Source organism: Embiotoca jacksoni, unplaced genomic scaffold (assembly GCF_022577435.1).
Source record: "Embiotoca jacksoni isolate LCO1_2020_lvr unplaced genomic scaffold, fEmbJac1.0.p SCAF_22, whole genome shotgun sequence".
Classification (NCBI taxonomy): domain Eukaryota; kingdom Metazoa; phylum Chordata; class Actinopteri; family Embiotocidae; genus Embiotoca; species Embiotoca jacksoni.
The window spans coordinates 784,464-804,106 of NW_027185363.1; the positions used below are offsets into that span (position 1 = coordinate 784,464).

At 45.5% G+C, this 19,643-nt stretch overlaps 2 protein-coding genes across 7 annotated transcripts; one reads left to right on the forward strand and one right to left on the reverse strand.

Annotated features, from left to right (window-relative positions):
- The first annotated feature begins 158 nt into the window (after nt 1-158).
- LOC138202797 (dynein, cytoplasmic 1, intermediate chain 2a-like) lies at nt 159-8,058 on the forward strand. Of its 5 annotated transcripts, none has more exons than XM_069157064.1 (17): nt 159-328; nt 1,496-1,623; nt 1,751-1,883; nt 2,414-2,549; nt 2,932-2,994; nt 3,207-3,334; nt 3,452-3,541; nt 4,128-4,290; nt 4,409-4,508; nt 4,634-4,759; nt 4,882-5,028; nt 5,153-5,266; nt 5,353-5,486; nt 5,726-5,870; nt 6,023-6,163; nt 6,407-6,532; nt 6,648-8,058. In XM_069157064.1, exons 2-17 carry the CDS (start codon nt 1,516-1,518, stop codon nt 6,747-6,749), a joined length of 1,956 nt encoding a protein of 651 aa, XP_069013165.1. In that variant the 5' UTR covers nt 159-328; nt 1,496-1,515; the 3' UTR covers nt 6,750-8,058. The 5 variants fall into 5 exon arrangements, with proteins under 5 accessions (XP_069013165.1, XP_069013164.1, XP_069013166.1 ...); XM_069157063.1 differs by having other exon boundaries at nt 1,515-1,623; XM_069157065.1 differs by having other exon boundaries at nt 160-328; nt 1,515-1,623; nt 2,465-2,549.
- Nucleotides 8,044-19,165, reverse strand: LOC138202796 (electrogenic aspartate/glutamate antiporter SLC25A12, mitochondrial-like). Of its 2 annotated transcripts, XM_069157061.1 has the most exons (18): nt 19,104-19,165; nt 18,331-18,384; nt 16,116-16,261; nt 15,575-15,690; nt 14,975-15,114; nt 14,695-14,841; nt 12,887-13,025; nt 12,674-12,767; nt 12,448-12,532; nt 12,123-12,204; nt 11,867-12,025; nt 11,643-11,695; nt 11,248-11,328; nt 10,554-10,694; nt 10,246-10,384; nt 9,905-10,063; nt 9,720-9,810; nt 8,044-9,064 (listed from the first exon to the last, which is right to left on the reverse strand). In XM_069157061.1, exons 1-18 carry the CDS (start codon nt 19,113-19,115, stop codon nt 8,851-8,853), a joined length of 2,052 nt encoding a protein of 683 aa, XP_069013162.1. In that variant the 5' UTR covers nt 19,116-19,165; the 3' UTR covers nt 8,044-8,850. The 2 variants fall into 2 exon arrangements, with proteins under 2 accessions (XP_069013162.1, XP_069013161.1); XM_069157060.1 differs by lacking the exon at nt 19,104-19,165 and having other exon boundaries at nt 18,331-19,087.
- Between the last annotated feature and the right edge of the window lie 478 nt (nt 19,166-19,643).

Here is a 19,643-nt window from a genome sequence, read left to right on the forward strand (position 1 = left end):
TTATCCTTATTTTTTTTTTTTTTTAGCGTATACTTCTGACACGGTTTGACGTCACACACACGAGAGTAAGGAGAGTGTTATTCCGCCGGCAGGGTGCGCTGACGCGCTGCCCTGATGGTTTTCCGGCGGAACAAATCGCCAAAGAAGAAGAAGAAGAAGAAGAAGAAGAAGCAGCGACGCGGACGGAGGTAGAACTGCTGTCTCTTCCAGCATCACCAGTCTCCATCATCCTTCTTCACAATTAACGCTCACGAAACTGGATTATTTTTTTTTTGTATTTTTTGTATTTGTTGTCACCTGTCTTCTCATAGCTAACTTCTGACGTCAGGTATTTCAGTTATTTCTCTCTCTGTCTCTCGTAACCGTGTTGTTTTGTTGTTACACTTGTTTTGCGGGAGGAGGACGCGGCGACTCGGGCGTTGTTGGTCAGCGATGTTTCCGTTAGTCACTTTTTCTTGGAGGCCCGCGGCCCGCTGCCATGGAGATTAGCATGCTAACGCAGCTAGCCGCCGGTACCGGACACTGGAGCCGCTAATTAGATTATAAAACACGTCGGGACGTATAAAATATGAACACCGAGGGAAGCTGTTAATAATTAAGGAACAAGGTGAAAAGGAGGGGGGCACAGTTACTGGACTTATTTTATATATATATATATATATATATATATATATATATATATATATATATTTTGTTTTTTTTGTATCTGCAGTTATGACACATATTTGGACTCGGATCCAGTTTGTTGCTTTTATATGCGAAGTTACAAGCAGACGTGACGAGCTGCACCTTTATTTAAACGGATGCCGACTTTTAATAGATGTTCAAGAGTGACGATAATAAGCCCATCAATATGCATATTTAGGATTCAGTTTGAATGTACCACTGCGTGACGCGTATCTTGTGTTTGGTTTGTGTATTTATGCAATCCCCTCAACCATCTGGGACATTCAGGCTCAGCTGGGACGTTACGGAGGAAAGAGATCATAAAGGGAACATTGTTACTTAAAAAAAAAAAAAAAAGCTGGCCGGTGTTCACATGTTACCAATGTGACAGGCCCGCGGTAGAAATTTATATAATTATTTGGCTTTCAAAGTGTCATTCTTTTTCTTTTTTTTTTTTTTATCCATCCAACTAACAGTTCAAAACCCAAAGGAATTTGGTTCATTTAAATGCATGAGAAAAAAAAAAAAGCAGGAGGCGTTTTCTGCTTCAAAAATGACTAATCATTTATTTGAATAGTTGTCCATGTTATGTCCTTGTTTTGTTCCGCCGGTTGTCTAATCAATATATTAATAATAATGGTTTTGCAATTAGAATACCTACTTAAATTTGCAGATTAATTCATAGTGAAAATACCCGGTTGTTGCAGCCAAACTTGACAGGCTGTAAGTAAAGTAGTGCAACTCACACGTTAACAAAATCAATGAAATCTCACCTAAAAAAAGTAAAAAAAAACCAAAGTTATTTGTTGAGGTTTTTTTTTTACTTCAGGTCTCTTCCCCTCCTGCAGTATGTCTGACAAAAGTGAGCTGAAGGCCGAGCTGGAGAGGAAGAAACAGCGGATCGCCCAGATTCGAGAGGAGAAGAAGAGGAAAGAAGAAGAGAAGAAAAAGAAGGACGTACGTGGCGGACACTTTTCTTTTCTTTCTTTCTTTCTTTCTTTCTTTCTTTCTTTCTTTCGGTCTTTACTCACACTTTGAGATGTTGTCATAGTGAAGTTGTACGCCCCCCCCCCCCCCCCCGCAGGGAGACTCGAAGCGTGGCGGTGAGGCTGGAGGTGGGTCTTCAGTCGGCCATGAAGACTCTGATCTGGAGAGGAAGAGGAGGGAGGCGGAGGCCCTGCTGCAGAGCGTTGGCATCACCCCCGACATACCCCACGGTAAACACTCGAGGCCAGCGTGCTTCCGTTGCGACTCGGCACCGCCAGCTTATCTCCCATAATATCTCTGTCCATTTGCTTGATGGATCTGCAGGGTTCACAAACGTCTCTGTTAACGTAACTAGCTTAATGTGACTCTCATTGCCCCCCTCCCCTCCCCTCCCCCAACACACGCAGAGGATCTGAACATTTTACGTGTTGTTTTGTGCATGACACCTAAAACCTGCCTACCATTTATTTTCATTGTCTCTTCTCTCTTCCCCCTTTGTCTGTCCTTTTTGTGTTCTGTCCTCCTTGCTGCATGCAAACTCATTCACACACTTCTCCCACTCCTCACGTCCTCTGTCCCTCGCTCACTTACCTCCTCGCTCACTGTCTCCCTCACTCACTCACTCACCCACCCATCACTCACACGCTGACACGCACACACACGCGCACACGCACACACACGCACACACACACACACACACACACACACACACACACACACACACACACACACACACACACACACGCACGTACGTTTACAGCTCAGCCGCTGCGGGTAGTAACAGAAGATACGTGTCTGTTTCACTACCTAGTCCCCGCCCCCATGTCTCCCTCCAACAAATCAGTGGGCAGCGATGCAGGAAGTCAAGATTCTGGGGACGGAAACGCAGGACCAAGGTCTGTGTGCAATCCAGAGATGGGGATTGGTCGGTCGTTTTTTTTAATTATTTTTTTGTATGTGATTTAGTGAGGTACCTGCATGCTAACTGTGTGTCTATGAACATTGTAATTATACTCTGATGAATTCTGACCTGTCTGCTCTTTGTCTTTTCACTGGCACGCTGATGTTTCTCTATTAACACGCACTCCGTTCTTCTCTCCGTGTCCTTCTCGCTCTCTCTTTGCTGCATTTCTCATCTTTAACATCTCTTCTATTGCTCACCTTTTTGCCCGTCTTCTGTGTTTGGTTTCATCCTCTTGTTTTCCTCTTTCTTCTTCTGTGTCCTGTCTCTCTCTCTCTCTCTCTTACTAACACCATCTGGTGGTTTGGCTGTATAAGGACATTGCATTGGGATCCTGACCCCTCTACTCTGCAACTCCACTCCGACTCTGAGCTGATGGGGTACTGCTCCTCCTCTCTCCTTTAGCTGGTCTTCCAACTTTAATCAGTTTTTTTTTGTTGTTGTTTTTTGTGGTTTCATCGTTAGATTTGTCCAAATGTGTTAATAATGTGTCCGCACATCATTATTTGTGTCTATACATGTGACGTGCGTGTTCAGCTCAGTACCGCAAACCCGCGTATGCGTCTGCTTGTTCCCCACGCTGTGTGCGTAGACGTGGAGCTGTGAGGCTCGGCATGTCCAAAGTGACCCAAGTGGAGTTTATCCCGAGGGAGATGGTTTCCTACTCCAAAGAAACGCAGACACCCACAGAGGCAGCGACACACACCGATAATAAAGCGGGTAAACAAACAGGAACGCTTTTTTTTTTTTTTTTTTTTTTTTTTTTTTTTTTTTTACCTTTCACCCTGGCTGAATCCAAACTCAGTCAAAACAATCTGCAATCCGTGCGTGTTCCAGATGAGGAAGAGGATGAGGAGATAACGGCTCCGTCACCGGCGGAGGACACCCAGGAGGAGAAAGATGAACAGGGCGACCAGCAGGAGGAGGGTAAGGGCAGATGTTCGAACATGTGGCCGAGTGGCCTCGAATATCGGCTGCGCAGTGATATCGCAGATTGCAACCAACTCAACAGATGTCCCCCTCACCCTTCTCTTCAGAGAGTCAACGGGGGCTGCAAAAAAACATACAAGTCCTTCTTTAGAGCCAGTGTTTGGTGGTTTGTCCCCTCTGGGCTACTGTAGAAATGTGGCAGTCCAATATGCCGGGCCTCTTGGAAGAGAACCCGCCCCGTATATATGTATTATTAAATGGCTCATTCTACTGTAACAAAAACAAAATGGTCCTCAGTTTAAATTTATTATAAACTAAATAAAAACACAGTAGTGGATATTGTATTCCATTTCTGCCAATAGATCCTTCTAAAGCCAACACAAAGAACTGTTATTGCTGCTGAATAGAACAATATAGGTAGAACTTTTCCCTTTTTTTTTTTTTTTTTTGTACCTTTTTCTTTTTCTATATTCAGACTAATCTAAAACATCAGAGGAGACATCTGTCCAACAATGTGTTGCTCAGTAAGCGAGATCTCTTCTCTTACTCTTCACCTTTTCATCCTGAACCATCCGTGCAACAGACACTCCCAAAGAGCTGACGGAAGAGGAGAAGCTGCAGGTCCTCCACTCGGACGAGTTCCTGTCGTTTTTCGAGCGCGGCAGCAGAATTGTGGAGCGAGCTCTGGCTGAGCAGGTGGACGTCTGCTTTGACTACAGCGGCAGAGATCTGGAGGATAAGGAGGGGTGAGACTGGTGACACACACACACACACACACACAAAAAAGAACGTGTATAAATGCTGTTTATAGAAATGAAAAGACAGACTTTACATTTTGTGATGTAAAGTCTCTGTCCCTCCCAGTGACCTGCAGGCCGGTGCCAAGCTGTTTCTGAACAGACAGTTTGCAGATGAGCGCTGGACTAAGAACAGAGTGGTCACCTGTCTCGACTGGTCTCCTCAGGTAGGACGGGGTTCGGACGTGACCCCTAGGAGCTCCCCCGGCAGCGATTCAGTCCCCCTCCCCTCCCCCAGCTGACTCGGCGTTTCTCGTCTGCGTCTGATAATGTCTTGCTGTGTTCCTCTCAGTATCCGGAGCTGCTTGTGGCGTCGTACAACAACAACGAGGACGCTCCTCACGAGCCCGATGGTGTGGCACTGGTCTGGAACATGAAGTACAAGAAAGGCACTCCTGAGTACATCTTCCACTGCCAGGTCAGAGAGGAATTCACGGGCAGTTGCTCTGCGAGCCTCTTCATTAATGACTTTTTTTTTTTTTTTTTTTTTTTTTTTTGCGTGGAAGGAGCAAATATTTAAAGTTAATTGTTTCTCTCTAGTCGGAGGTGATGTCAGCCGGGTTTGCCAAGTTTCACCCCAACCTGGTGTTGGGTGGGACATACTCCGGACAGATCGTCTTATGGGACAACAGGAGCAACAAGCGCACCCCTGTCCAGAGAACCCCGCTGTCTGCAGCTGCACACACAGTAATGCACTGGAGCTCACACACACACACACACACACACACACACACACACACACACACGTACTTTTTGCTGCAGTTTTGCGTGTGGCCGCCTCATCTCCGTTGTGTGTAACTGTTGTGTTCAGCACCCAGTCTACTGTGTGAACGTGGTGGGAACCCAAAACGCCAACAACCTGATCAGCATTTCCACCGACGGCAAGATGTGCTCGTGGAGCCTGGACATGCTCTCCCAGCCGCAGGTACGCTTGCACTCTTACGCTCACGCCGCTCTAAACACCAGCTGCTGCGGCCGGCGGCTCTGAGGCTGCGTGTGTTCTCCCTGCAGGACAGTCTGGAGCTGGTGTTCAAACAGAGCAAGGCGGTGGCTGTCACCTCCATGGCGTTTCCTCTGGGTGACGTGAACAACTTCGTGGTGGGGAGCGAGGACGGCTCCGTCTACACCGCCTGCCGCCATGGCAGGTGAGTGGTCTCGGGTGTCTGTCCTCGCGAGGACAGATTGTTGTTTGGTTTACAACCGGGATTTGACGGAAACGCCGTGTCCCCCCCCCCCCCCCCCCCCTAAAATGCTGGAAATACCACCGAGTTGGTAAAAACCCCGACGGCGGTTGGTCAAATTCCGGGTGTCATATTAAGGTTGACTGGAGAAACAAGGTTATGAGCAGAGGTCAACGCAGTTGTCTCGTGTGTGTGTGTTACAGCAAGGCGGGCATCACCGAGGTGTTTGAAGGCCACCACGGCCCAGTGACCGGGCTGAGCTGTCACAGTGCTGGAGGACCTGTGGATTTCTCTCACCTCTTCATCTCTGCTTCTTTTGACTGGACCGTCAAACTCTGGAGCACTAAGGTGAGACATGTGCAGTCTCTCACACACACACACACTCGTGTTGTACTAGATCCACCATTGCTCATGTTTCTTGACATAAATCCACTGCTTTATCCCCCCCCCCCCCCCCCCCCCCCACACACACACACACACACACACACTTCCTGCTGCAGAGCACCCGTCCGTTGTACTCATTCGAGGACAGCTGTGACTACGTCTATGACGCCATGTGGTCTCCAACACACCCGGCTCTGTTTGCTTGTGTGGACCTAGCTGGACGCCTGGACCTGTGGAACCTCAACAATGACACTGAAGTAGGCGCACACACACACACGCACGCACACACACGCACACACACACACGCACGCACACACACGCACACACGATGCACAGAAATGTTTCAGCCTCCATTAATCATGACTCTAAACTAAACAAAACAACTAAAATCAACAATTCGACTTTCAAAGCCATTCGATTTGACACAGAAATACATCATATGAGGGGATCACAACACACTTGAGTGTCTGCCTCTTCGTAAGCTGATGTGTGTGTTTTAGGTTCCTACTGCCAGCGTGTGTGTGGATGGGGCTTCGGCACTGAACCGTGTGAGATGGTCCCACACCGGAAAGGAGATTGCCACCGGGGACTCGGAGGGACAGGTGCAGGTCTACGACGTAGGGGAGGTGAGATGTCAGCTCTGCTTTTGGTTTACAGCTACATGTGATTTCAGTCATTACTACCAATAGAAGAAATGGCATCAGTTCATTTCGCCTGACACGCGCCTCCGTCCCCCTGCAGCAAATCTGCGTGCCCAAGGCCGATGAGTGGACGCGCTTCGTCAGGACGCTGGCTGAGATCAACGAGAACCGAGACGAAGCCGAAGAACTGGCCAACGTCTGACGCTAACAAATCCCCGCTGGTCATGAATTTCTGTCCAGTCCACTCCACTCCACGCTTATAGCACATAACATGACACCGCCAGAGGAGCTGCCCTCTCCTCTGTCTGGCTTCCAGCTTTTCCACCCACTACAAACTGGCCTGAGGAGACGTGCAGAGCTAGAAGGGATAGAAGTGACGGTTTAAACAGGTTCTCAATGTGGTTTTAAATGTGTCTTTAAAAAAAAGAGCTTTAGAGGACTTTTTTTTTTTTTTTAGGAACAATGAATGTTCACGTGTAGCAGTAGTTGTACCAGAGTTCAGTGGTTGAAAGACACACTTAAGAGGGAAACAGGGAGGCGATTTTCAGCACAGATGTGGCTGTCCACTCTGAACTTCTAGCTTTGATAACATCCTCAGGGCTCCAGAAACTGCTCTTCTCCTGAGGCCTCAACCAACTCAGCCCTTTTTTTAAAATATGCAAACCTTTGTACTTGCACCTTTTTATTACCGTTTGAGTGTTTTTACATGTTTTCATATTTTTCGGACACGCTTGTGCACGGCTGTCAAACTCTCGAAAAGCTGACCTCTCGCTATCAAATCCTATTTCTCCTCGGCACCACTTGAATTTGATGACCAAGACACAGCTAACTGTGCTTACACATGCGCAATCCGGCCTGTGCAGAAGTGTGTCATTCTTACATCTTAACCACTACAATATTTAATATTTATTATGGTGGTTACACTTATTTAAATATTTTGCGTATTGTTTTAAAAAAAAAAAATGGGAAAAAAAACAAATGCTGCTTTGTACTAAAAGCTTGAGTAGTACAATCCTGAATTTAGAAACAAGCTGTTTTAACAGGCAAAACTAGTTACTTAGCTTGAATTTACACTAGTACAGTTAAAAAGTGATGTTTTTCTGTACCAAAGGTTTTTGTTTCATTCTCTGTAACTGTATAATGAGTAGTAGAAACGGTTCCCTGACTCGTCCTCTTTAAGAGGATCTAAATAAACTACACGAAGTTTGAAATGAAGGTAAAAAGCGAAGGTCGGAAAACTCAGAACCTGAATTGATTTTTTTAATATTTCCTTTTTTTTTTTTTTTCCCCCAGTCCCTCCATAATGCAACATCCAACCTCACCATGCTAGTAAAACGTTCAGTTCCATGTTTAAAATGAGCTACGATGCGGTGTAGCGGTCGTATTTGATGTAACCTGAAAGATCAGTATTCTGCTTCGACTAGTCGTACCGTATTCTTCCCTGTTTCCGACACCGTTGATGGTTGCACTTTACCATTGGAATAAAACTCGAGATATTGTTAAAATCAAAACCATATGGATGATTTATTTCATTAAAATACAATGACTGAATTGAGATACATTTAATTCATTAACACAACCTACTTCTCTGCTTACGGTTCTTGTTTCACCAAGAAAACATTGAATTGAAAAGTTCTGTACATCAGTAAGAGTGATCTCAGAGACCAAAGGCCCCACGTGGCCATAACATTACAGTTACTGTGTAATGACGCCGATTGAATGTCACGCAGCTTCGTCGTGTAACATTTTTTTTTTTTCAGTTAGAGTTATACAATATGTACAGTATGTAGCCTCCTGCGTGAGGAGGGGTCGACAGTGAAGTCCCACACACCATGCAGACCAATCTAAAATTTGCTATGCCCGCTGTCCAATAAGAGAAGTCCGACGGAAAACGATAAAAATCATATCAGCTACTCGTGAGAGAGAGAGAGAGAGAGAGAGAGAGAGAGAGAGAGAGGAATGCCCGAGGGTCAATTTCCTACAAATGCTGGAGAGAAGAACACAAAGGATGGCGCTGCCAGGAGCATCCAGCCACTGAAGATACACCACAGTCAGCGCTCCGGTCCCGTCGCGGCCTGCTCCGTTGTAAGGTGAGCACTGCGGCACGCCTTCACCCCGGAGAAGAGCGTGCGGGGGGGGGGGGGGGCCGCCGCCGCCGCCGCCGCCATCGGTTCCTAAGTCGACGGCTCCTGTTTGTGGAGTGTGTGTTAAAACTGTGTTGCTTTGTTTGTGTGCCTATCTAAGTGTCTGGCTCCTGGTAGTGGAAGAGAGGGATGGCGACATGATATGGACACGTAGACCCTTTATGGCGCCGGAGCTGGCGCGGCAGCAGCCGGCTCCCGGTGATGTATGGAAACCACACCGGAGGACTTGAACTTGGGAAGGTGGAGGCCAAATTTGCTCTCCACCCCAGCGAAGGTGGCCGCGGCCAGGCGGTAACCTCCGACGTGGTCTGCGTTGATGGGAGGGAGCTCCGAGATACGGGACTTGGGCGTAGGCTCGGAACCTGACGGGCGGCTGCGGAGAGAGGAGAGAGGGCGCGAGTTGTCGCTGCACAAACGTACAGGGCGTTTTCGATTTCTAGATGGGAGGGAAGTGTTGTTCGCAGCGTTTTTGGGAGTTTACTTTCGCTTCGATAGAAATGTTTGGTCTCCGGTTCAAATTCCAGGCAGCCCGAATAACTGCGTGTCATCGCCCTGCTCTATTTCCCCACGACTCCTCTCGGTCTCTTAAGTGCTCCTATCTAATCAAGGCAAAATTCCAAAAGGATAAGAAGCCCGGCTCAGTGTTCACCTGCGACTGATGTTTTTCATACTATCGAGACATTTTAAAATGCGGGCAAGATTAAAAAAAAAAAGCGCTGCTTCTCTGAGGATCCCTGACATTAAACAGGACAGTAGGATACATTGCCGGTCTGCTTAAGTCAAAGTATTGTGGCTACATTTACATATCTTTACTGCAGTAGACATCCAATCATGTAAAAGTCTACCAAGTAGAATCCGAATCTATAATAAAAAAATAATAATAATAATAAAAAAAGCCAAATGTACTGTACATCTGTACCGCCACTCCCCAACCTCTCTCCATGTTTACTCCTCAGCCAGTGAAAGAAAATGCCACAAAAGTGACACGACTGTTCTCCCCGTTAACAAAGAATAAAAGAGGAACTTACTGTCGTCCGAAGTCGATGTAGAACCACTCCTGCAAGAGTTCATAAGTGACCAGAGTCACACCGAACTGAGGAGACGACCGGCACATGCGAGCTGCAGAGAAGAGAAACACAACCCAGCGTGGTTTAAACACCAAAAACAGCCGGCGGCACGAGGCCGTTGGTCCAGTAGTAACGCAGACACGCACCTCCGGCTCCCTTCCACAGAGCCCTGAAGCCTTCCTCTCTCATAATCTTCCTGAAGCAGTCGATGACTCCCGAATAAGTCGTCTGTCCCGCCCTCGCTGCCACCTGCAGACGCGTTTTGATGACATCAGCGGGCGTCACCAGGGAGGCCGCGGGGACACCTGGGAAACGGTTCAAAGGAAACGGCTCGTTTATTGGCGTCACTTAAATCAGCTCGTAGGGTCAACTCGGTGATACGTTTCTCTCTCTCTCGCAGTACTTAATGAAATACAACCCCCCCCCCCCACTCCCCCTCCCGGGTAAATTGCTCGATTCGTGTCCCCGGGTCAGAACTTGAACTTACCTGCGATAGCTCCAGCAGTGAGGAGCTGCAGAGCTCCCAGCTTGCCCTGTTCATCAGCAAACTGAGCCTTGGTGTGGGCGTACACGGGGAAATAGATGGCCGAGAAGGGGATGTCTCGTAGGAAGCAAGCTTTCGCACCCTGGGGCCGACACAAAAAAAAACAAAACAAAAGAGCGAGGCGGAGCGAGCGCCCATTAAACAAGGAGAGGTCTTTTCTCACGTGGAGGAAACGCGGCGCCGTTCTCACAACTCCAAACCGCTCGCGCAACCCGAGAGGAGATTGCGGCGCGTTTAAAAAGGCACGCTACCTTGTAGAGGCCGAAGAAGCCCAGGTCACGGACCACGTTGAGCGCACTGACTCGAGGTCCGGTGGTGATCTCGCCCGCCACTTGCAGGCGAATCTTCACAATCTCCAGAGGGTTGGTAAAGATCACCTGAGAGCCTCCAGCCTGGGTAAACCGGGAGAAGAGGTGCTTGATCACACATTTATTGATTAAAAAAAAAACAACAAACAATTAAAAACAAACTGCTCCTGCATCTCACATGTATGCAGCTGAGGGACGGGAGCCATTGTCGTGCTCATGAAAAGTATCAAAAGTAAAAAATTAAATCCCGGTCAGTCATTTACTTTGCCATTTCCTCGGACGGTAAGGAGTGCTGCGCCAATGTGTGTAAGGATGAACAACGCTATCAAAAAAACAAAAACAGAAAAACAACATGTTGCATTGGGGCATTGAGATTTTTTTTTTTTTTTTTTTTTTTTTTGTGCTCTGGATGCAATTCAGCGTTGCATCCACTGTTAAGTCATGTCATTTGGAAGTCTGCAGGCAAACAAACAACAGGGCTGCATGCACAAGTTACTTTGAACAGCGCTAACAACACAAGGAGGGCAAACACCTCCGGGGGACTTGACTGGAACTACATTAACCTCGTCTTGTGTTCGCCGACGCGTTCGTGAACGGGCGGATGGGAATGCACGAGTGTTGGTAACGTTGTACTTACGCAGGCGCCAGCCATAATCTCGGCCAGTAAAGGAATCGAGCCGTCTTTTTTGGTGAACTTATCTCTTACAAAGTCGTTCATCTGCGGGACGCAAACACAAACGAGGACAGAGCATCAACTGAAAATCCAACACACGTCATCTCAATTTTGTGGAGCTGCCGTAACGAAAGGCTTTCATTTTGTAATTTTACATGAACACGAGTTTTATATGCTTTTAGCCTTGCTGGATTTTTCCTTGTAAATGAATCCCTTTTATTTGATTTACGTAAATACGTTTTATGTCATGTGTTGTGGATTATTTTATTGTTTATCCACAACCTCTTTAGTTGCAACTGCTATAAAAAAAAAAAATACAGTGTAAGTGGGCTACATTGTGTATGAGGGTAGGTACTCACTGTGAGTTTGATAGCCTTCTCAGGTGCCACACCTATGAGCTGAGGAACCAGACCTGTGGGGCGCCATGGGGGGTGGGGGGGGGGGGGGGGGATTGAGTGACAGGAGAATCTCATTTCATTAGCAACACTTAGCAAAGAGGAGCATCAGAGGAGGAATGAAAAGAAAGGAAATAAGAAAGATGGGAACGAGGGCGTAGAGAAAAGGCGGAGCTCTGATTCCTTACCTCTGTAGAAGCCGGAGAAGCCCTCGTAGCGAAGCACCTTCTTAGCACAGTCAAAGCTGTTCTTGTACATCAGCTCTCCAATAAAGGATCCGGTGGACCTCTGGTTCTGCATACGAGTCTTCACCAAGTCAATGGGGTACACTGCCGTCGCCCCCGTGGCTGCACAAACACACAAACTCAGACTGAGTACACGCCGTTAGTTGAGACATCGGATGCCTTAATGTTGTCTGTCTGTCTGTCTAAAACGTCAACTCACCTCCGGCGATGGAGCCCAGGAAGAACCTGTAGGCTGACTCTGCAGCCTGCAGCCACACGGGCCTGGAGCTGTCCCCGGGGCTCTGATGGGAGGGGGAGCGGGGGAGGGGGGAGGCAGTTGTGACCATGGCGACTTAATAAACATCTTGCCATCAGCGTAAACTGCTCTTATTGCATCCGCGGTGTGTAACTATAGAATGTGTAATACAGTACAAGCAGCTGACGTTTCAGGATATTTTGCAGATAAAACAGTTCACTGCTGATGTGGTTTAAAGTCCGTCATTAATGAGGAGTTGCGCGCACACAGACGGCTACAAGGATCCTACCTGCTTTTGGGCTTCAACCAGGTGGTACGGCAGACATCCTTCTTCTTGCGGAGCTACCCTCTCAATGTCACTGAGGTTCAGACGACTGAAACACGCGTTTAAATCCTCGTTATTAACTTGCGTACAGGTCACAATCTTTCCTTTTAAATGTTAGCAAGGTTGCGCACGTTCGAGATAACTTTGGGGTTTCTGGGATATTCTCGGGACATGCACAGTGAGTGTTTACCCGGAGGGAGTGTGCAGGCCTGACAACTGGTACAGGATGTCGATTTCCATCGGAGTGATCTGACCAAACTTGTTGGCGGCATGAACAAACTCCTCTGGAGATAAAGAGAGAAATACATTATCAAAAAAAAAAACATGGGACATTCGTGACACTCGTGTGACATCTTAGCCGGAAGGGAAAGTTACGCAGCAGCACTATAAACTATCTGCCCACCTTTGGTCACCAGTGTGTCCTTCCGTGAGCCAGCCAGTGTGCTGTAGATCTTGCGGATCAGCTCCATGTTGTTCAGGAGGGAGTTGAATGCATTGAAGTAAGAGAAGCTGACCATGTGAGAGGTGCTGCCACCTGCAGCCTGGTACAAGAAAGGCAGTGCATGTCAGGTACTGGTTCGACTCCAGATAAGGTTTTTGTACTCGTGTCACTATAAATAAAGTTATTCTTTTTGTTTCAATAATCTCTTAATGACAAAGTCAATAAGTTTTTTTTTTTTTTTTTTTTTAAGATATTAATCACTGACACCATTTGTAAATTTAAACTGTATTGTTTCCTCATTTTCTTTCATTAATTTATCCCAAGGGAAAAGAAGTACTGTTATTTAAAATACTTTAATTTAATTTAATTTAATTTAAAAGAATGGCCCGACTGTTATCATTATGGCCTGGTCTTGTGCCATAATAAGTTTAGTTGTTCTTCAAAAGATGGGTTTTAAAAATCAACTGTACGTAAGACTGTAATGTAGCTCTATCATGAAAGGCCAGGAATGATAGTGAGAAAGAATAGAAAACACCAATTATTGAGAAAACACCTTGAAGCCTGAGGAAAGTTTAAAAGATTATCAAAAAAGGAAATGCACCAGGCCTAAGTTGAAAATGACCACTATTGTCCTATAAGGCTAATAACCTCAGATGAGAAGTGGATGAGGATTTACCTCTGCTGAGTGTGAAGATTTTTTTTACAAGCCAACAGTTCATAGCGGATTATACTTCTTGATGGAAAGAAAAAGATTTGTCTCTTCTTGTTTACATTGTGGCTCCGGGAAGGTTCTTGTCAAGCAGTGTGATTAATATGATTTTCCTCATGCTGATTCTTTTGGTTTTGTTTTTTTTTCCTTTTTATGTACATATTATGTTATACTTTGTATAAACAGGAGGGATATGATGGAAAGAAAAGATTTGTCTCTTCCTCTTGTTTGCATTGTGGCTCCGGAAAGTCTCTTTGTCAAGTAGGCTCCGAAAAATCTCTTTTGTTGTCTGTCTTATTTGCAAGTGATTCCTTTTTGTTTGACTTTCCGCATCTAATTGACGACTCCCCTGTGTCCTTATCTTGTGAATTACCATACGAAAGCAGATACAAAGGAATTGGGGGTGACTGTCAACAAAGGAGAAGCTGAGAGAGTGCAAGGACTCCTACAGGAGGAAGCTGGAGGCCAAACTCCAGCAGAACAATGTGAGGGAGGTGTGGACCGGTATGAAGGAGATTACTGGCTTCAAGGGGAGAGAGAGAGACAACCCGGGGGCTCCCTGGAGAGGAACAATGTTTCTTCAACAGGTTTAGTTCACCGCCTTCATCTGTCTCCTCCACACCTCCCCCCTCCCAAACATCTCTGCTGCCTTCCCCACTCCCCCCTCTGCCCCCCTGGTGAGCTGCATAGACACAGAGCCCTCAACTTCAAAGGGCTCTTCCTCCATTGACATCTATAAATGCTGCTGTAGCGGGGAAAAAAAATTCCCCTTGGGGATTAATAAATAAGTAACTACCTACCTACCTAAAAGCTGCCCTACGGAGGAGATCTGGTAGCACTGCTGGACACCTCTCTTTGAGGGTGTCATGTATTTTCTCCTTCTTGCAAGAATAAATGTCCGATATGTTTGATTTTGAACCAAGCCTCTGAGTAATTTTTCTAACACTTCTACTTCCCAGTGTTCAAAACTCCAGTTACGTTTTCATATATTGATTTGCATCGTGCTCTTGTCACCGTTAGCCCTGAGTTTTACTTTCAGTGGGCAAACAGAAACACTCACAGAAACAAGGTTCTCCTCCACGAAGGGCGTGAGCATGTGGTGTCTGATGGTGGCCATAATGTCACTGAAGTCCATGGCAGAGATGACACCATTCTTCCCCTTGTCCTTCTGGGCAAATGCCTGGCGTGCATGCTCCAGCTGCAGCTCCTAAAAAAAAAAAAAAAAAAAAAAAACGACACCACAAGGCTGAATGTAAATATAGTCAAAGTAAAAGTCAGTGTGTGGTTGTGAGAGAGAAACGGAGAAATCAGGCAGATCAGTGACGGTGTATTCAGCGTACCTGCAGGAACTGAGTGAACTCCAGGTAGCTGAGGTTTTTCTTGCGGTCGTGCCCAAAGTGCAGACGGATGAACTCGCATTCCCAGTTGAAGGGAATATGGTGGTGCACTGTGGTCTGGCTGAAGATGTCCCGCACATTCTCTGTGCAGCACAAATAACATTGATGAGACAAACTTTGGAAAATACAATTGAGTCAAATCATTTCAGTTCCATAAGATAAAGATTTGCGTGTGTGACATAAGACGGTACGCAGCGGTACGAAGGGAGAAAAAAAAAAGACACAGTGCATGAAGGTGATTATGTAAATCCACCCATGTGTAAAGACTAAGCCAAAGGAGTAATCTGGTAAACGATGCAATGTCGGCAAATTATTTCTCCACTGCAGAAAAACATGTCAGCTGCTCTGATGATGCAGTGCAGCAAACACATCCGCGATGGATTCACTGCACTGCAATTAGGTCTGAAAATATCCTTCAACAACTTCAAATCTTTTACATTAACTACAGGCAAATAATATTTCTTTGTTCTAATTGAAATCACATGAACTTCACCCTAAACTCTGGCACAAATGCTCGCGTACAGAAACCACAGTGGCACATACCGAAGGAAATGGCTCCAGTTCCAGTCTTGTCAAATAGCTGAAAGGCTACAATGAAGAGAGCGTCGGGTGCACACAGCACAGATTCAAAAGCAAGAAACTCCTGGAACGAGATCAGCCTGCAATCGTGGGAGAGGGGAAAAAAAAGAAAAAGAAAAGAAGGTTAAATCATTAAACACATAATTTGAGATTTTAAAGACTTTGGAATGAAGCAAAGGTTAGATCACGCAGTATTGCTTAAAGGGACACATCACAGAAACAAACACACATTTTCTCTGTTCACGGGGACAGTTGTCACCTTTGTACTGTCAGTAAAACAGATTGTATGTTGGTGTGTTTTCATATGAACTGAAAGGTCACAACAGATGAGATTGCCTACATCTGACTGAGTTTAATCTGTGGTTACATCACAGTATCAGAACTGGGAGTCACTGAAAGTTTTATTTTATCTGTAAGTAGCTGTAATGGCAAGTACAGATCAGACATGGTTCAGTAAACTGACAAGTTAAGAGATGATGAACTGTGAGTTTGTGCCAGTACGTACCCGTCCTTCGTGGTGTCAGCCACAGCAGCGATGAGTTGCACAGTTTTGGGGTTGTGGTGAATCTGTGTGTTAAGTCCAAGGTACTTCTGGACAAAGTCTCCTGGGGTCATGCACCTCTCTCCATCCTTGTCCACTACATTGGCATACTGACAAGCGGAACAGAACAAAAAGTCATCAGTTTAGACACCTAACCCTTCACAGATGCCAACTAGGGCAGTCACGATAAGGAATTTTAGTTGATCATTAATCGGCATAAAAATAATTGCAATTCATGATTTAACTGTCTTTTTGGTTCATTTTACGCCTCTTTTGTTGAATTCTGATCATAGTTTAATAACACATGCACACCTAATGAAAAAGAGGAATCATTTATTGGCTGTGGTGTTTGGCTTTGCAACTAAATCCGTCATGTTAACGTCAGTAGAAGCTCATTGAAATGCAGTGGCCAGACAGTTGGTGGGAATAATTCTGCCCAAACATGCCACTGAACCACAGCAGAAGAAGAGGGCGCAACGAGATGACGGTGGAAAACGTCATGGAAACATTGCTGGAGATGACATTCCTGTCAGTTTCATCCAGATGTTTTTATACGGCTGAACAGAAACCATTCCAACGATTATAATCGGTTGTTCTCAGGTGATTACGGAATAATTGAGACAGTCCTCATGCCAACTTCTTATTCTTTATATCCAAATGAGCTAACCAACTTTAACATTGAATTATTTGGAACAGCGGCTCCTTTGACACAAATCAACAACCAGAAAATCCGCGCAGGTTTTATCCAGTCAACAGAGGAAACACTTCAAGGTATCTGCAAATTGAGTGCACAGATTACATAACAAAGAGTTAATCCATCTCAATACTGTGATGTTACATGAGCAGCTGACCCTCAAAGTGCGCTAACCAATGATCTGTGTGGAGCATGGCAACACAACGCTGTGAGCTCTTTGGTACAAATCAAAATTTTGCCTCACAAGCTGTGAATATTACACAACATTGAAAGGTTCTACTTTCTACACTACGCTTACTTCTTTCAATGTCACTCTGACTTTGTTACGGATGCAAATTATTAACAAAAGTGTTCAAATCCAGTTAAAAAAAAAAAAGAGCTTATTTTGAGGTCAGCGGGTCACAAAAATCATTCATTAGTACAGCTCTGAACTGTGCTGCTTATTCGTGCGGCACTCAAATAAACAAAGTCATTGATCTTTCAGCAGCAGCATGACATGTCAGAAATACAGCCGACCACACTTGCACAGGTGCGACCGGGCACACACGCCTGCGCTCATGTTTTTAATTGCGCTTGTAAGTTATTTGAGGTACTAAATACTGCTGGCCCACATGACCACAACACACTCGGCAAGCACAAGACAGGAGCATGCTGAAGGTTAACAAAGTCTCCTCTCACTGCAAGTCTCGTGTTACATCTCACGGTCACGCGCTTATCTCTGACATGCCGCTGCCTTAGTGCGACTCAAAAGGTTTGTCATACATTATACGAATCTCATCCATTAATGTCAAGGACATGCAGGTCACAGACTGTACCAGTTCGCACTGAAGACAGTGAAGCAAAAACTTTCAAGTTCTAGCTGAATTGAGATTTGAACCCCTGGAGCTTCGCAATAAAAAAATAAAAATAAAAAAAAAAAGCTCTGCTCACTGTGCTATCCAGGGTCAGAAAGCCACCATCCTCAGCCGGTACAAAAAGTCCCAACACACTCCTATAACATGCCAAGCAGGCAACGAGAAGCCCGTATCAACCTTTTCTTTGCAGTACCCAACCCACCAGTCCACTCACAACTTGTGTTGCTGATTCAACAAGCAGAAACCGCAATTATGTTTTCGCTTCAACTTCTGTCAGAAAAAAAAACAAAAAAAACAACAACATTGGGCAAACTGATGAAACGTGCTCGAGCCACATAAATATGGGCTTTGATGTGACAACACCAGCCTGTGCTGGTCCTTTTAACTGATGCTGTAATTTAAACCTCATGACAGAGCCTTAAAAGCTCGTGTTAAAAAAAAAAAAAAAAAACAGCTGCTCTCGACCTACAGAGCTGCGTCATTACGCGCTAGATCAACGTGACATCACACATGTGTCCTCATATATATATTATATATATATATATTATATATATATATATATGTGATGTCACGTGACCAAAGTAACATCAGAGACAGGTGTTGTCGGGATGAAACCTGTGTCGAGCTTCACCTTCTGGAAGATCGCTTTCAGCTCAGTCGGGTCCCCGCGTTTAGTAGATTGCACCTGAAACAACACACAATAAAAAAAAAATGACATCGTGACATTTTTTTTTTTTCCCCCACAAGGTGATCGTGACCTTTTACAATCCCCCATATTGAGCTTTGGACGTTACGAGGAGCAGCTGATGTGGGACGTCTATAAAAGACAAAACAACCCACCGCTACAGGAATGGGACACGGTGTAAAAAAAAAAACAACAACTAATGGGACTGCACCTCGGCTTCAAAAATGAAGTTGATGCGCAAGTTAAGGCAGCAAATAAAAACAAGTCAACAAGCCGACGAGCTAAAACTTATCGTTACCGGGTAGCCGGCTAGCAAACTAACTCGTATGAAGAGGACACAAACCGTTGCGGAAATTAAGCTTTAAAAATCGGCAAAAACGCGAAGGGATGAGAGCAAACGGGGGGAAAAAAAAAGAAAAAAAAAAGACTGCCGACGAAAAGATGAGAGCTCAGCTGTCGGTAAATATTCGTATCACTGCGGTGCTTGTCGCTGTTTAGCACGATCCCGCTAACTCCCAGGTTGTGGTCGCCTTATCAAGGCCAGCTAGCTTCAAGGATGCTACGGCGTCGGGAGGACGCCGCAGTCCAGGCGCCACCACCCGGGACAGGACCGGGGCAGTCTAGCTCCAGTAAGTCCGACGCAAGAAGACGAGAAGGAGACATGCAGACACGGTAAAGAAGAGGGTTGAAAATCGCTAAGGGAGCGATGCCCAAGTCACCTTGACCGCCATGCTGGTTTGACGTCACGAACAGTGAGCGAGCGAGCGAGCGAGGCGCAGTGAGCGCGCGCCCACGGACGCGTCAGCCGGGTCGGAAAATGAAACTATGCAGCACGCCCCTAAAAAAAAGAGGATGAACCGACTAGTGCGGGATCCAATGAAGGGAAACTATAATATATTCACAATATAACATCATCACATTACCATGAAGTATAAATATTAAAGGTTTTGTTGTGATGGATGAACTGTATCCTGTACACACACACACACACACACACAGAAACACACGTACACACTAACACGTACTCTGAAGCTGATGTAAGAGTTTGTTATCTATCTGTAATAGTTAATGTCTATCTTACGTTAAAGTTAACTACTAACTAGCCTACTGTTACTGATACTGCACATACCACACTACACTACTACTGCTGATGCTGCTATTACAACTGTTACTACAATACAATAATGCAATACAATATAACTACTATAGCCATCACTAATCTACTAATACTAAGTACTAATACTACTTCTGCTGCTACT

Excerpts from the sequence above, each read along its gene's own strand:
- LOC138202796 (XM_069157060.1), bottom strand. The coding sequence starts at position 18,474 with ATGGGGGATTGTAAAAGGTCACGATCACCTTGTGGGGGAAAAAAAAAA. Across the intron at positions 15,691-16,115 it reads GCTGACACCACGAAGGACGG|GCTGATCTCGTTCCAGGAGT; the intron begins GTACGTACTGGC and ends CCACGATTGCAG. Across the intron at positions 12,533-12,673 it reads GGCCTGCACACTCCCTCCGG|TCGTCTGAACCTCAGTGACA; the intron begins GTAAACACTCAC and ends CGCGTGTTTCAG.
- LOC138202797 (XM_069157064.1), top strand. The coding sequence starts at position 1,516 with ATGTCTGACAAAAGTGAGCTGAAGGCCGAGCTGGAGAGGAAGAAACAG. Across the intron at positions 2,550-2,931 it reads GACGGAAACGCAGGACCAAG|GACATTGCATTGGGATCCTG; the intron begins GTCTGTGTGCAA and ends TGGCTGTATAAG. Across the intron at positions 2,995-3,206 it reads TCCGACTCTGAGCTGATGGG|ACGTGGAGCTGTGAGGCTCG; the intron begins GTACTGCTCCTC and ends CTGTGTGCGTAG.